The sequence below is a fragment of the Gossypium raimondii genome, chromosome 13 (assembly GCF_025698545.1).
Source record: "Gossypium raimondii isolate GPD5lz chromosome 13, ASM2569854v1, whole genome shotgun sequence".
Classification (NCBI taxonomy): Eukaryota; Viridiplantae; Streptophyta; class Magnoliopsida; order Malvales; family Malvaceae; genus Gossypium; species Gossypium raimondii.
The window spans coordinates 42400698-42414613 of NC_068577.1; the positions used below are offsets into that span (position 1 = coordinate 42400698).

At 39.9% G+C, this 13916-nt stretch overlaps 1 protein-coding gene across 1 annotated transcript; it reads right to left on the bottom strand.

Moving 5' to 3' along the window:
- Nucleotides 1–7393: 7393 nt before the first annotated feature.
- Nucleotides 7394–8910, bottom strand: LOC128036195 (uncharacterized). Its single transcript, XM_052627106.1, has 2 exons — nt 8383–8910; nt 7394–8254 (listed from the first exon to the last, which is right to left on the bottom strand). The coding sequence occupies exons 1-2, from the start codon at nt 8908–8910 to the stop codon at nt 7394–7396; spliced, it is 1389 nt and encodes a 462-aa protein (XP_052483066.1).
- Nucleotides 8911–13916: the final 5006 nt, after the last annotated feature.

A 13916-nucleotide genomic window follows, 5' to 3' on the forward strand; every position in this document is an offset into this window, starting at 1 on the left:
TAAACTAATTAATAAAACAATGGGCTGATTTGGAATTAAAGCAGAAATTTTGGGATAAATCTGAAATAAACAAAAGGAAAAGTCCAAATTGCAAAACGCGAATAACATAGGGACTAAAATAGAAAATATTCCTTGCCCACTCAAACGACGCGCTACAAATGGGCTAAAATGAAATAATATCAAAAATATGGGGGAAATTTTGTAAATAAACAAAAAAACGAATTAAATCAAAGAAACAAATCAGGAGGACTAAAGGCGCAAATATCCCCTCCTAGACCAAAACACGCAGTTCTAGCCGCATCTGGGTCGGGTCCTCGGGTTGTTGCCTAAACGGCGTCGTTTTGAGGCCATAGTATTGGCGTCAAACGACGTCGTCTTAGATTGCTTAAAAACCGAAGAAGAAACCTAAAATATCAGCAGCACTCTTTTCTTTTGAAAAAAAAAACTAGGGCAGAGAGGCGCTCCCCCATGCGCCGCTCGAAGAACCAGCCGCTCAGAGACCTTCCGACCTCTCGCCCAACTCCGATAATGGCAGAGTGGCCGACAGTTCGGCAATCAGGTACCCCTTACCCTCTAATCTCTTCTTTTTATTTCTTTTCGAACCACCAATCACACGAAACACACAAAAAAGATCAAAAGACGAAAAAACAAAACAAAATTTTGAATCACCTTTGGTATTTTGAGAATTTTTCTCTGATTTTCTATTTCAAATTTTTGTATCTCTCTGTGTAACCCATTACAAAGGTTCTGCCTTTTTGTTTTATAGGCCGGAAAAGGTAAACAAAAATGAAAAAAAATACAATTTTTGTTATCTGCTGCGTTGTTTGCATCTCATTTGCAGGTGTACGGGGGCAGAAGTCGACGTGGAGGTACGGAGACGAAGCGCGTGCGTACAGAGGCCTATCACGTGTGAAGGGGAGGGCCGAAAGCGTGTGCAGAGGCGCAGCACGCGCGGGGGAGCCTTGGGTTCTACTGCGGCACTGCTGGCTGCTAAAGGCTGGCCTAGGGTTTGTATGCTGCTTTGGTGTTGGTCCGTCGGGCTAGGGTTAGCTGATTAGGCTTAATGGTTTAGGTTTGTATTGGGTTGAGATTTGGGCTTGGGCCGGTGTTGGGTTTGTATTTCAGGTTAATTTGGGGCTTAATGGGTTTGTTGTATTTTGGGTTTGGGTAAATTAATCGGATCTGCTATTGTAACAAAACTGGACATTTATTTATTTTTTATTTTATTTTATTATTTTATGCATGTGGGTCGGGCATTAATTGGGTATTACAGCTGCCCCTCTTTACTCGTTGTCGTGTAACCAGAACGGAGCAAAGACTCTAAAAATGACCAATTTTGCCCGGTCGTGCTTGGACTTTGGTGCTCCTGTTCTTCAAGTAGCTTCATTCCACCTTACTGCTTCTTCAGAGGTATAGGAGTTGCTTTGATCCACTCCTCTGCAACATCAGGGAGATAGGATTAGTAGCTTGTAACTTTTGAAAGAATAACATTTGCTATCTCCGGTTGGCAAGACTTGATGCGATCTGCTCTGCAACTTCAGAGAGATAAGATCGGTTTCTTCTGTCTATTCCACTGTAATCTCAGGAAGATAAGACCTGATGCGATCTACTCTACTGTAACTTCAGAGAGATAAGATCCTTTATTTTAATCCGCTCCACTGTAATCTCAGGGAGATAGGATTACTAACTTCAATCTGCCCCGCTGTAATCTCAGGGAGATAAGATTTCTGGCTTCAATCTGATGCGATCTACTCTACTGTAACTTCAGAGAGATAAGATCCTTTATTTTAATCCGCTCCACTGTAATCTCAGGGAGATAGGATTACTAGCTTCAATCTGCTCCGCCGTAATCTCAGAGAGATAAGATTTGATGTGATCTACTCTACTGTAACTTCAGAGAGATAAGATCCCTTATTTTAATCCGCTCCACTGTAATCTCAGGGAGATAGGATTACTAGCTTCAATCTGCTCCACCACTGCCAGGGAGCTAAAACTAGTGGCTTAAATCTGTTTCCCTACTCCTGGAAAAGATGAGATTCGCCGTTTTCGATCTGCTCCGCTACTGCAGGAAGGCAAGATCTACTATATTCACTGATCTGTTCTCTGGGGAACATGACCTATATAATGAACCTAATTATGCCTAATGATTAGGATGGCATGATCAAAATGAGTCAAATGCTCCTAACTAGACATGTGTGAATGGTGTTTGCATGAATGCAGAATTTTATTCTTCCGAGAATGATCCCGCGTAGGTTGTCATTACTCAAAGTTTATTAGGGCTTTAACACTGATGTGCTACAACACCTTCTTGCTCGGCTGGCGTCTCCAAAAAAACACTTAACCAGATTGCCCCCTCCACTGTAAACCTCCAAGTTTGACCCACTGGGATGCAATAATTTGTACCATCATTCTCCCACTGTAATCCAATGGTAGAAATATGTGGCTTTTCCTCAATCCTTTCCTATCACAATTCGAGGATATAGGATCTAAATCTCTATGGTTCCTTACACCATTTCTAAGGTGTCATACCAAAGGCTCATGGGCAAATGAAGGCTTTCTTCTCCGAGGAAACCTCTTCCTATTGCCTGGTGATCATTGACCGCTTGTTTATTTAAGCTTTATCACCAACACGGCATCTTGTCAATCAATGCATTTGACAATAAAATCCAAAGAGAAAGTCCAAATTTAGACTTTTCCTTCTCAAATTTTCAACCTTTGAATTTGGTGTATTCTAAACAATAGTCCTGTTTCAGGTTCCTATATTATTTAGAAAAATTTAAGAGTAATATGCAAAACTTCCTTTATGAAAGTTTTATTAGTCCATTAATCATTATTCCAATGCAACATGCTTGCAAAAATGGTCATAGCAATGAATAAGGATAAAGTTAGTTCTAGGCATAACTCAAAATGAATAAATTATCACAAATAGTAAAGAAGGATAATAAAGAAGTTGATTGGAAATGTATATCTTAGAAAAGAAAAGAAGTATTCCAAGAACAAAAGATTCAATAATAGGAGAATTGGGTGCCCCAGATACCGCAGCTTGAACTTCTCTGTACAAACTTTCTAAAGGTCATTCTGAGATTTGACATGTGTTTAGGAGATCTACAGTACTCTGTCAATGCTCAAAGATGTCGCATACCCTTCCCTGTTGATTTAGGTATAGCAAGATCACCAGATGCCCCAATCTGATCAGGATTCGAGTTGCTCTGATCATTTCATGCCCCATTCTGATCAATATTTGAGCCGCCCTTTTCGGGTTTTCAACTCAAATCCCCTTTGGTCTCAAGGCGCCCTTTGCAAGTTTTCACCTTGGCCTCTCCATTTTTACTTTTTCATCATCATTCATTTTTCTTTTAGGAATCAAAATGCCCTTTGCGGGTTTTCACTTTGATCCCTTTCCTTCAAGTGAAGTACTTCTTGACTGAGTCTGAGTTTACAGGATTTGGCAAGTTTTTTCCATCCATCTCACTTAGAATCAAAGCTCCACCAGAAAAGGCCTTCTTTACGACATAAGGACCCTCCCAATTTGGCATCCATTTTCCTCTGAAGTCTTTTTGTATAGGGAGAATTTTCTTCAACACTAGATCCCCTTCCTGGAATTCTCTGGGACGAACATTTTTGTTATAGGCTCGCATCATCCGTTTTTGATACATATGACCATGTTTGATGGCTCTCAACCTTTTCCTTTCTATTAAGTTCAACTGGTCGTATCGAGACTGAACCCATTCTGCCTCATCTAATTTCAATTTAGCTAATACTCGAAGAGAAGGAATCTCCACTTCAATGGGTAAAACAGCTTCCATCCCATAAACTAGAGAAAAGGGTGTTGCCCTAGTAGAAGTCCTAACAGATGTTCAGTAAGCTAAGAGAGAAAATGATAGCTTTTCATGCCAATCCTTGTAGGTTTCAGTCATTTTTCCCACAATTCTCTTAATATTCTTATTGGCCGCCTCCACTGCACCATTCATTTTTGGCCGATATGGGGACGAGTTATGGTGACTGATCTTGAACTGACTACAAACTTCCGCTATTTTGTTATTATTCAAATTCAACGCATTATCGGATATGATTCTTTCAGGCATTCCAGATCGACAAATGATCTCCTTTTTCAAGAATTTACTAACCGCCGATTTCGTGACATTTGCATATGAAGCAGCTTCCACCCATTTGGTAAAGTAATCAATGACCACAAAGATGAAACAATGCTCATTCAAAGCCTTTGGTGATATCGGCCCAATAACATCCATACCCCACATGGAGAACGGCCGTGGGCAGTCATAGCATGCAGAGGTGAGGGAAGTACATGTATCTTATCTCCATAAATCTAACATTTATGAGACTTCTTGGCATAGCTAATGCAGTCCCCTTCCATAGTAGACCAATAGTATCCAAATCTCATGATCTATCTGGCCATTGTAAAACCATTTGCATGGGTTCCGCAAATGCCCTCATGGACTTCCTCCAGGATCTTCCTAACCTCCATGGCATCTACACATCTTAATAGCACTTGATCTTTCCCACTTTTGTACAACACTTCCCCATCTAAGACATACTCAATGGCTATTCTTCTCAGCGTTCTCTTGTCGTTTTATGTCGCTTGATCAGGGTATTTTCGATTCTTCGCATACTGTAGTATACTCTGATACCAAGAGTGATCATCTTTTCCCTCTTCTTCTATACTGTAGCAATGAGTCGGAACTTCGTATATGCTCATCTGAATAGGCTTCATGATTTCTAACTTGTTCGCTTTAATCATCGATGCTAGAGTAGCCAGTGCGTCAGCCATCTGGTTTTCCTCTCGTGGGAGGTAACAAAAAGTGATGTCATCAAACTCATCAATCAATTCAAGAACCAGTTCTTTATAACTGATCAACTTAGGGTCTCTAGTTTCCCATTTTCCTTTGAGTTGGTATATCACCAATGCGGAATCTCCATACACTTTAAGCACTTTGATTTTACGTTCAATGGCCGCACGAACACCCATAATACATGCTTTATATTCTGCCATGTTATTTGTGCAATCGAAGTCCAACTTGCTAGCGACAGGATAATGATCTCCACTTGGGGATACCAAGACTGCCCCAATTCCATTACCTATAGCATTTGAAGCTCCATCAAAATTTAACTTCCAGATGTGGTCTATTCGAGGGTTTTCTTCAGTGTTTGCCACATACAATAAATCCTCATTTGGGAAATCAAAGTTCAAAGGCTCGTAGTCTTCCAAGGCTCTGCTGGCTAGAAAATCAGCTATTGCACTCCCTTTTATAGCCTTCTGACTTACATATACTATGTCAAATTCAGAGAGCAGAATTTGCCATCTAGCCATTCTCCCATTTAAAGCAGTTGATTCTATCATGTACTTTAAAGGATCCAACTTTGAAATCAGCCAAGTCGTATGATACAACATGTATTGCCTTAGTCTTTGGGTTGTCCAAATTAAAGCATAACACAACTTTTCAATGGACGAGTACCTCATTTCACAACCAGTGAATTTCTTGCTGAGATAATATATTGCTCTTTCTTTCTTTCCTGTTTCGTCATGTTGGCCCAAGACGCATCCCATGGAATTGTCAAACACCGTTAGATACAATATCAATGGCCTATCTGGACTAGGCGGTGATAGTATTGGAGCATTAGCCAAGTATTGTTTTATCTTGTCAAAATCTTTCTGACATTTCTCATCCCATTCTCCCAGATTATGTTTGTTTAGAAGGTGAAACACTGGATCGCATTTCTTAGTCAATTGCGAAATGAACCGGGAAATGTAGTTTAACCTTCCTAAGAAACCTCGGACCTCTTTCTAAGTGCTTGGATGAGGAAGATCTCGTATTACTTTCACTTTATCCGGGTCAATCTCAATCCCCTTCTTACTGACTATGAAACCCAACAACTTTTCTGATCTGGCTCCAAATATGCATTTTGCTGGGTTGAGCTTGAGCTGAAATTTTCTCAATCTTAAGAATAATTTCCTCAAAAATCGGAGATGATCTTCTTCAGTTCTAGATTTTACAATCATATCATCAACATAGATCTCCATTTCTTTTTGCATCATGTCATGAAACAGGGTGACCATTGCCCTTTGATACGTTGCTCCTGCATTCTTCAATCCAAAGGGCATTACTTTGTAACAAAATGTTCCCCATAGGGTAATGAATGTGGTTTTCCTCATGTCCTCAGGATGCATCCTTATTTGATTGTATCTAGAAAAGCCGTCCATGAAAGAAAATAATGAGTAGCCAGCCGTATTATCTACCAATGTGTCAATGTGCGGCAGCAGAAAATTGTCTTTTGGACTAGCCTTATTCAAATCCCTATAATCCACGCACATTCGTACCTTTCCATCCTTTTTGGGAACAGGGACGATGTTTGCTACCCATTCTGAGTACTTAACCTCCTGTAAGAACCCAGCATCAAACTATTTTTTGACCTCCTCTTTTATTTTCAACACAATATCAGGTCTCATTCTTCTGAGCTTCTGCTGAACTGGTTTGCAATTCTCTTTTATAGGTAAACGATGTACCACGATGCTAGTATTTAGCCCTGGGATATCTTGGTAGGACCATGCGAAAACATCTTTAACTCTCGGAGTAACTCAATGAGGTCATATTTTGTCTTTGCGGTGATATCAGTTTCGATTTTCACCTCTTTTCCTTCCTCTAGGATCATAATTTCTAATGATTCCTTATGAGGTAGGATTTTTTTATCCTCTTGTTCCACCATTCTCAACAAGTCCGGAGATACACCACAGTCTTCGTCATTTTCAAAGTCATGAGATCCTTCCAAACACATGTCTTGCTCAAAAAGAGACTCCGTGTTTGAAACAACATCACTCATGTCATTGATATCTGAGGACCTATGGGGATACACCAAAGAAATATACAAAGTATAAATTTATGAATAATTATTGGTACGATCAGGTTATAAAAAAATTTTGGAAGACAATTAATCAAATGGAAAATATTTACTCGCTTGGAAAGAATAAAAGAATAATTGCTCGAAATGAATGCAACGATGTATTTTATTACGATAAAGATATTCAGACTTAAGCCTATTTCACAAAGGATTTCTTATCATTCTTAGGCTAAAAACAACAATAATGTTTTGAACATTACTCTGAATAAGCTCTAAAGACAACAGGTATTTCTTCCGCAGTCTAATTGTTTAGCTCACTCCCAGGTTCGTAAGGGCAAATCTCCAGCAAGGACCTTCTTTCGGCTGTCTCTATAGCATTGATATAAACTTTTTCCAACATCTCTTCAATTCCTTCCCTTCTGGACACCCCTCACTCAGGGTAAATAAACCCACCCGACACAAAGGATTTAGATATGTGAGGGAAGGTCAAAGGCTCCCACTTGACTTCCTCTCCGCTTAAACGTGCCCTTCTTCTCTCCTACCTTTTCTCCACTTCTTTTCTCCTTTGTTTCATATCTGGCTTGTAACCTAAGCCAAAACGATCAAACTTTCCCTTCAGCATGGGTGCTTCAACCCTTCCTTGAAGGTACTTTCCCAACCCTTTTCCTGGCGAAGCTCCTCTTCCTACCATCAACTGCAGACCCATCTCAGTAGTCTTGGATATCTTTGGTACCGAGATCCTATTTCCTTCAGCGATAAATGTTGCGTTTACAAATTCCAATGACTGGAAAGAACATTCCACTGCCTCATCATTGGTCTCTACATAAGGTGCATCACCCGTTACCATCGCGATAATATCCTCCTCCGCACTTATTGTTACCAATCGACCCTCTGATATTAGCTTCACCTTCTGATGTAACGATGAAGGTACTGCCCCTACTGAGTGTATCCACGGTTTCCCTAGTAAACAATTGTGGGAAGGCTTAATATCCATTACTAAAAAGTCCACCTCATAAGTAATTGGGCCAATTCTTAATGGTATTTCAATTCTTCCTATAACCCTTCTTTCCGTTCCATCAAATGCCCTTACTATATTCTGGCAGGGTTTCATATGTGAACTATCCACAGGTAAGTGATTAAGAGTGGATAAAGGCAATACGTTCAATGCAGATCCATTATCGATCAAAACCCCCAGTAATGTGTCCCCCTGACATCGGGTAGTAATGTATAGAGCTTTAGTAGAACCCCTACCTCCAGACAGTATTTCATCATTATTGAAGAAGATAAAATTGTCAGCACTTATATTGTTGACCAAGCGATCCAATTTATTGATTGAGATGTCCTCGGCCACATATGTTTCGTTTAGTACTTTCATCAGCGCACTTCGATGACTTCTGAACTTAGGAGCAAAGCTAATACAGAAATACAGACCGGTTATTTGTGCAGTTGCTCTACAACACAGTATTTACTGTGTTTCAAAAACTTCAAAAACTCTTTTTCTTCTTCTTCTTTTATTGGTTCATTAACCAATGATTCAGATTCCACCGCCTTCCTTTTCCTCTGTTCCACCGTCGGAGTTTTTTCTCTTGGCAATTCTGCTCGAGTGTCATAACACTTCCCATTACGTGTATAAGAACCCCTTTCCTGGTATTCTTTTACCATATTACCCTCAACTTCTTTTCCTGGGATTGTCACATTGCATCCGTAATTCCATGAGACCATTTTGTCATCCTTATATGTGAAACTTGACGGTTTTGTGATTACAATTTTTGGTGTTACCTGAACCCTAGCTTCGTTACTCTTAGGTCGTGAGATAATGACTATAGGATGATTTATTTCTGGGGTCCCCGTTCCCAACTCTGTCGCGTATATGCTCCTCCTTTCTTCCGCATCTTCATAGAACCTCATCTCCTTATTATCCATCATGCTTTGAACTAAAGCCCTGAATCCTTCACATTCTTGGATTTCGTGCCCTATTTTATGGTGGAATTCACAATAATTTCTCATCTCATACCCTTCCTCCAAATTTGAAATAACTAACCCTCTTTTTGCCATCTCTTTCCATACCCGCTTCAATGGAGTTCTTACTTCAGCGATGTTAGTCTTGACTTTTTCCCCCGTACTTCGCTCAACATATTCACTCCCTTATCATCATGATTGGGCAATAGACCTTCTGTGCTGGGTGAGTCATCAAATTTGACAACACCCAATTTTATAAGTCCTTCTACAACCTTCTTGAAAGTGGTACAATTTTCTATTGAGTGTCCTGAAATCCCCGCATGGTAGTCATATTGTGCGTTCGTGTCATACCATTTTGGATACGAGGGTTGTAGAGGATTCAAGTAACGAGGAGCAACAACATGTGCATTAAATAACTTCTGATACAGCTCTTTATATGTTATTGGAATGGGAGTGAACTGGGGCTTCTTAGTATTTTGCCTCATTCCCGATTCTTGTTTCGATGAGCCTTGTTGATTAGCAATCATCTTCCCTGGTTGATTCACTGTAATTGATTTACTGTATGCGTTCACATTGTTTACTTCACCTTCTCTTTTCTTTGAAGTTGACCTTCGATTATTCTCCCCACCATCTATTTTTCCACTTTTAATAGCATGTTCAATCATTTCGCCATTCATGATTATATCCGCGAAGCTCTTCGAGGCACTTCCTAGCATGTGCGTGATAAATGGCGCCTTCAATGTGTTGATGAAAATCATCGTTATTTCTTTTTCCAAGAGTGGTGGCTGAACTTGAACTATAATCTCTCTCCACCTCTGTACATACTGTCTAAAACTTTCATTTGATTTCTTTTCCAAGTTCTGCAAAGTAATCCTGTCAGGCATTATTTCAGATACATGGCTGTACTATCTTATAAAAGCCTGTGCCAAATCCCTCCAAGTGCTGATTTTAGCCCGGCTCAACTAGTTATACCACTTAGACACTATCCCAATAAGGCTATCTTGAAAACAATGTATTAACAGCTGATCATTGTTAATGTACCCAGTCATCCTCCTACAGAACATTGTAATATGGGCTTCAGGATAACTGGTCCCACTATATTTCTCAAATTCCGGCATCTTAAACTTGTAAGGAAGTATCAAATCCGGAACTAGACTCAGATCTTTTGCATCTATTCCACAATAACTTTCAATATTTTCTATTGCCTTAAACTTCTCTTCAATCTATTTCCATTTCTCTTCAAATTGTTTTGGCAATTCTTCTTTTTATTTATCCTTCTCAGCTATTTCATCGAAGTTCGGGATAGCAAGATTAACTGGGTTTTCACCAGGGTTAGAACCTGATCCAGCTTGAGATTTCATCGGTATTGGAGTAACGGCTTGAAACCGCTGAGGCCTTATTGAAACAGAGGATCTACGCGGCTGTACCTCAGTCTGAACCTACGCATGCGGAGGCGTAAAGCCTGGAGGATAGGTGGGTCCAGTCTTGTCTTCTTCTTCATCATTGATCATAGGGCATTTCCCCTTATTTAATCCTTTTAATAATTGCGTCAGCTCAGTTATCATGTCCTTTTAAGACTTCAGCATCTTTTCTGTCATGTCCTGTTGAATTTTTTCAATTGTTCCTTCATTTGCATCTGTAACTGATCTTGCATTTCCTTTTGAAGTCGATCCAACTTTTCCAATCATTGATCCATAATTTTTGATTTTGCACAGGTACCGTAGCGGTGTTTGGTTGATGAGTTTTTATTGGTTTCTAGATTAACTGTAATGATTAATCAATTAGGTTCTTTCAATGGACCTTATTGCATATGATGCAATGTAATGCAATGCACGAATGCAAAGAGGCGTCGATTCTGATTCAATTTCATTTAGAAAACTTTCACTAGAAGACAAAAATCTTTACATAAAACAAATTACATATATGCTCTTGCCCTAATGCTTAGAACTTTAATTTTCCTAAGTAATGAAGCTAATTTCTATCCTCGAGTTGATTCCAGCTCATACTTTACGCTCAGCACATCGGCTTGTACCGTCAAAGTCTGCAGGTGATCAGCTACCTCCCGGATCTGAACCACGGCTTCTCCATGATACGATCTCTATTTTCAACTTGATTCTGAAGATGGTAAAGTTGTTCATTCTGACGGCTTTCGTTGGTTTCCAAGTACTCAGTCCGGATCTCACAACTTTACAATGCCGATTCCAACTATTCTATTATTCCTTTCATTTCTTCGATTTTTCCCAAGCTCGCCCTTAATTCCATCACAGAATTTCGACTTCGATACTGATGAAGAGATCTTTCCAACTCAACCACTTTATCTTTTAGTTCGCACTTTTCCTTTTAGCTTCCTGACAAACTCCTTTCTAAAGCTCCATTTCGCGTCTGAACCTCTCGGAATTTCTTATCCCATCCATCAGCCTTGATCTTTTCTTCCCGAATCTCTTGATGCCATTGCTCTGGAGTTTTCCCTAGCCCAGCAGTTCTTATTGATAACCTCAACTTCTTGTAGTCTGTCTTCAAACTGTCCAAGTCTTCCTCAGCCTTGTTCTTTCCTTTTCTTAATTTCTCAGTCTCTAACTTTTGAACATCCACATCTAATCCCAAGTGCATCGTTTCTTCTTCAACTGCTCGATCTTCTTTTCAAGCTCTACATTTCTCCTCTCAAAATCGTGCTTCATAATTTCCAATTCGGAGGGAACAACCCGCAAATGTTCTTCTATTGACTGACTATCTCCTTGACTTGGCCTTGGGATGTTATCATTGATTCTTCTAACCCACCATTCATTATATTCAGAGTCGTAAATCAGGCTTCTGACTAATCTCTTCATCCGTCGAGTCTTGTCCCATGCACTGGTTATCTCTCGAATCTTCTTTTTATATCCATTATTTTTATATGAGAATTCAAACTCAGCTAAGCCCTGGGTTGCAGGTATAAACTGCATTGACCTGTACTGTCTTAACGCCATCAATAGAGCATAACCAACCGCTCCCCAGATTCCAAGTAACGGGACCCAATCAAAGTTACCACATCGATACAAGATTTCATCCGGAAGCAACCATGGGCTCTCCACTCGACATCCTCCTCACGAAGATTTTGAAGAATGACCAACCATTTCTCTTCCGAGATGTCATCTCTCCTTGGTGTAGCTGCTATCTCCTTTAACGGCGAATAATTTTCAGAAAAAACTCGATACGAAACCTTATCAATTTTCCAAAAATGACTGTGGAACCATGCAAGTAGAAGCTGTACACACCCAATGAATCTGCCTTCCCCTGCCCTTCGACATGCATTCAATGACCTGAAGGTTTCTGCCAAAATTACCGGAACAGGTGTAACCCTCTTATCAAGTCAGTCAAAGAGATTTGAGGCTACCTCATCTACGTGCCCTAGTGCCTTAGGGAAAATTACTAGCCCATAAATGCTCAGAGCAAAGGCATCGACCCTTTTCCTCGCATCAGGGTGCCCCAAAATCAACTCCTGCGGGCTTTTCCAAGGGATACATTTGCTTTCCCCCTTCTGCTTGATCCGCGTCGTGACCCATTGCTCACTCATTCCAGTGATGTTCATCAACTTCTTTATAAAGGTTGGAACATTAACGGCTCTGGAGTAGATTTTATCAACTTGGATCTTTGGACAACATAGCAAAGCTATATATTCTTCTATAGTGGGCACCAAATCAACCCCTCCAAAGGTAAAGCAATCATACGCGGGGTTCTAAAACTGAGCGATGGCCCGGAACAAATGTACGTCTACCTTAATGTCGAGTAGATACAGCAAATCTCCATAACTTGAGTTAAACAATTGCTTAGTTTTGTCATTCCAATAGTCTCATATTACCTTTAATTCCTGAAGGCTATTTTGCGTCACACTAATACGGGTGTAGTCCCATAACTCCGACGTATACCCCCCGACTAGACTATCTCCTTTCTCTGATTGTATTTTCTCTGGCCACACACGAACAGCAGCATTGTCCTCTACTTTATCAAGAAATTCGTTTTCCATGCCAAGCTTTCTAATTTAGTAATCGAACCTGAATCGACACTCTTTTGTATTTGAAATGACATGCAAACATAAAAAAACATAAGTTAGTGCAACAAAAAAAGCGCAACTTTAAGTAAGTAAAAAAAATCAAACACCTATCGGGGCAATCGCTAGGGTTTCCGCAGTACGATCAAGGATGGGCTCCTAGGTTTTTCTACATGCAGCTTGGTTCTAAAGTCGAGGTACCCAAACCAGCAGATTCCTCGATCCTCACCCATTATAGGCTTATACGGACCGAGTTCGGTTCAGGGGAATACATTTCCCTATGGTTGCACGGAGATGAAAATCTCACGAAGACATAGGTACGGATGTATCCCAGAAGCGATCCACTATCCTGCACGGAGGTGAAAACCTCACGAAGGAATAGCTTCTCACTCCCACTTAAAGGGGTAAGACCAGAATAGCCTTTATACAATATGATACAAAGATATTAAAACTTAATTTACAGTAATCATACAAACAAATGCAAAGAGGATCGTAATTTTTCAGATCAAATTTTTAATTTTTGAGAATGAGACAAAGACAATCAATTTTACGGCTTGACTCTCTAAATGGTGTCCCCAACGGAGTCGCCAAGCTGTCGAAACCAGTTTTAAATTTGAAAAAAAAGGGGATCGACTTTGAAAATAAAAAATGGGAGTCACCACCGATCTTTCATTAAGGTGTGATCGGATCACCTAGAAAATAATTTTAGGTCTGCGAATTTTGAAAAAACAGGTTCGGGAGTCGGTTACGCACGAGGAAGGGTTAGCACCCTCGCAACGCCCAAAATTGGTACCGAATTGATCATTTTATGTCTTAGTGTTGAAACTTTGAAAAGCTTTTAAAATACGATCCTTCCCCTTTCTTATTAGTGTTAATTTTATAAAAGATGCATTGATAAATCGATGCGAATATCAAAGACCTCCTTATCTTAGAGTAATAAAATGACACACCCAATACATTAGGGCACGACATTTTTAGTCCTCGAGAATAAGTTTGTCTTTTGATTTTCAAAACTTGCGTGGTGAGATTTAAAAAGGATATTCAATTGCTTTAAGTCCGATGAAAAATCGAAACC

What these genes read in the sequence shown, in the direction of transcription:
- LOC128036195 (XM_052627106.1), bottom strand. Translation starts at nt 8,910, where the DNA reads ATGGCAAAAAGAGGGTTAGTTATTTCAAATTTGGAGGAAGGGTATGAG. An exon ending in CGGTGGAATCTGAATCATTG is followed by an intron (nt 8,255 to 8,382) that starts GTTAATGAACCA and finishes TTTGCTCCTAAG; the next exon opens with TTCAGAAGTCATCGAAGTGC.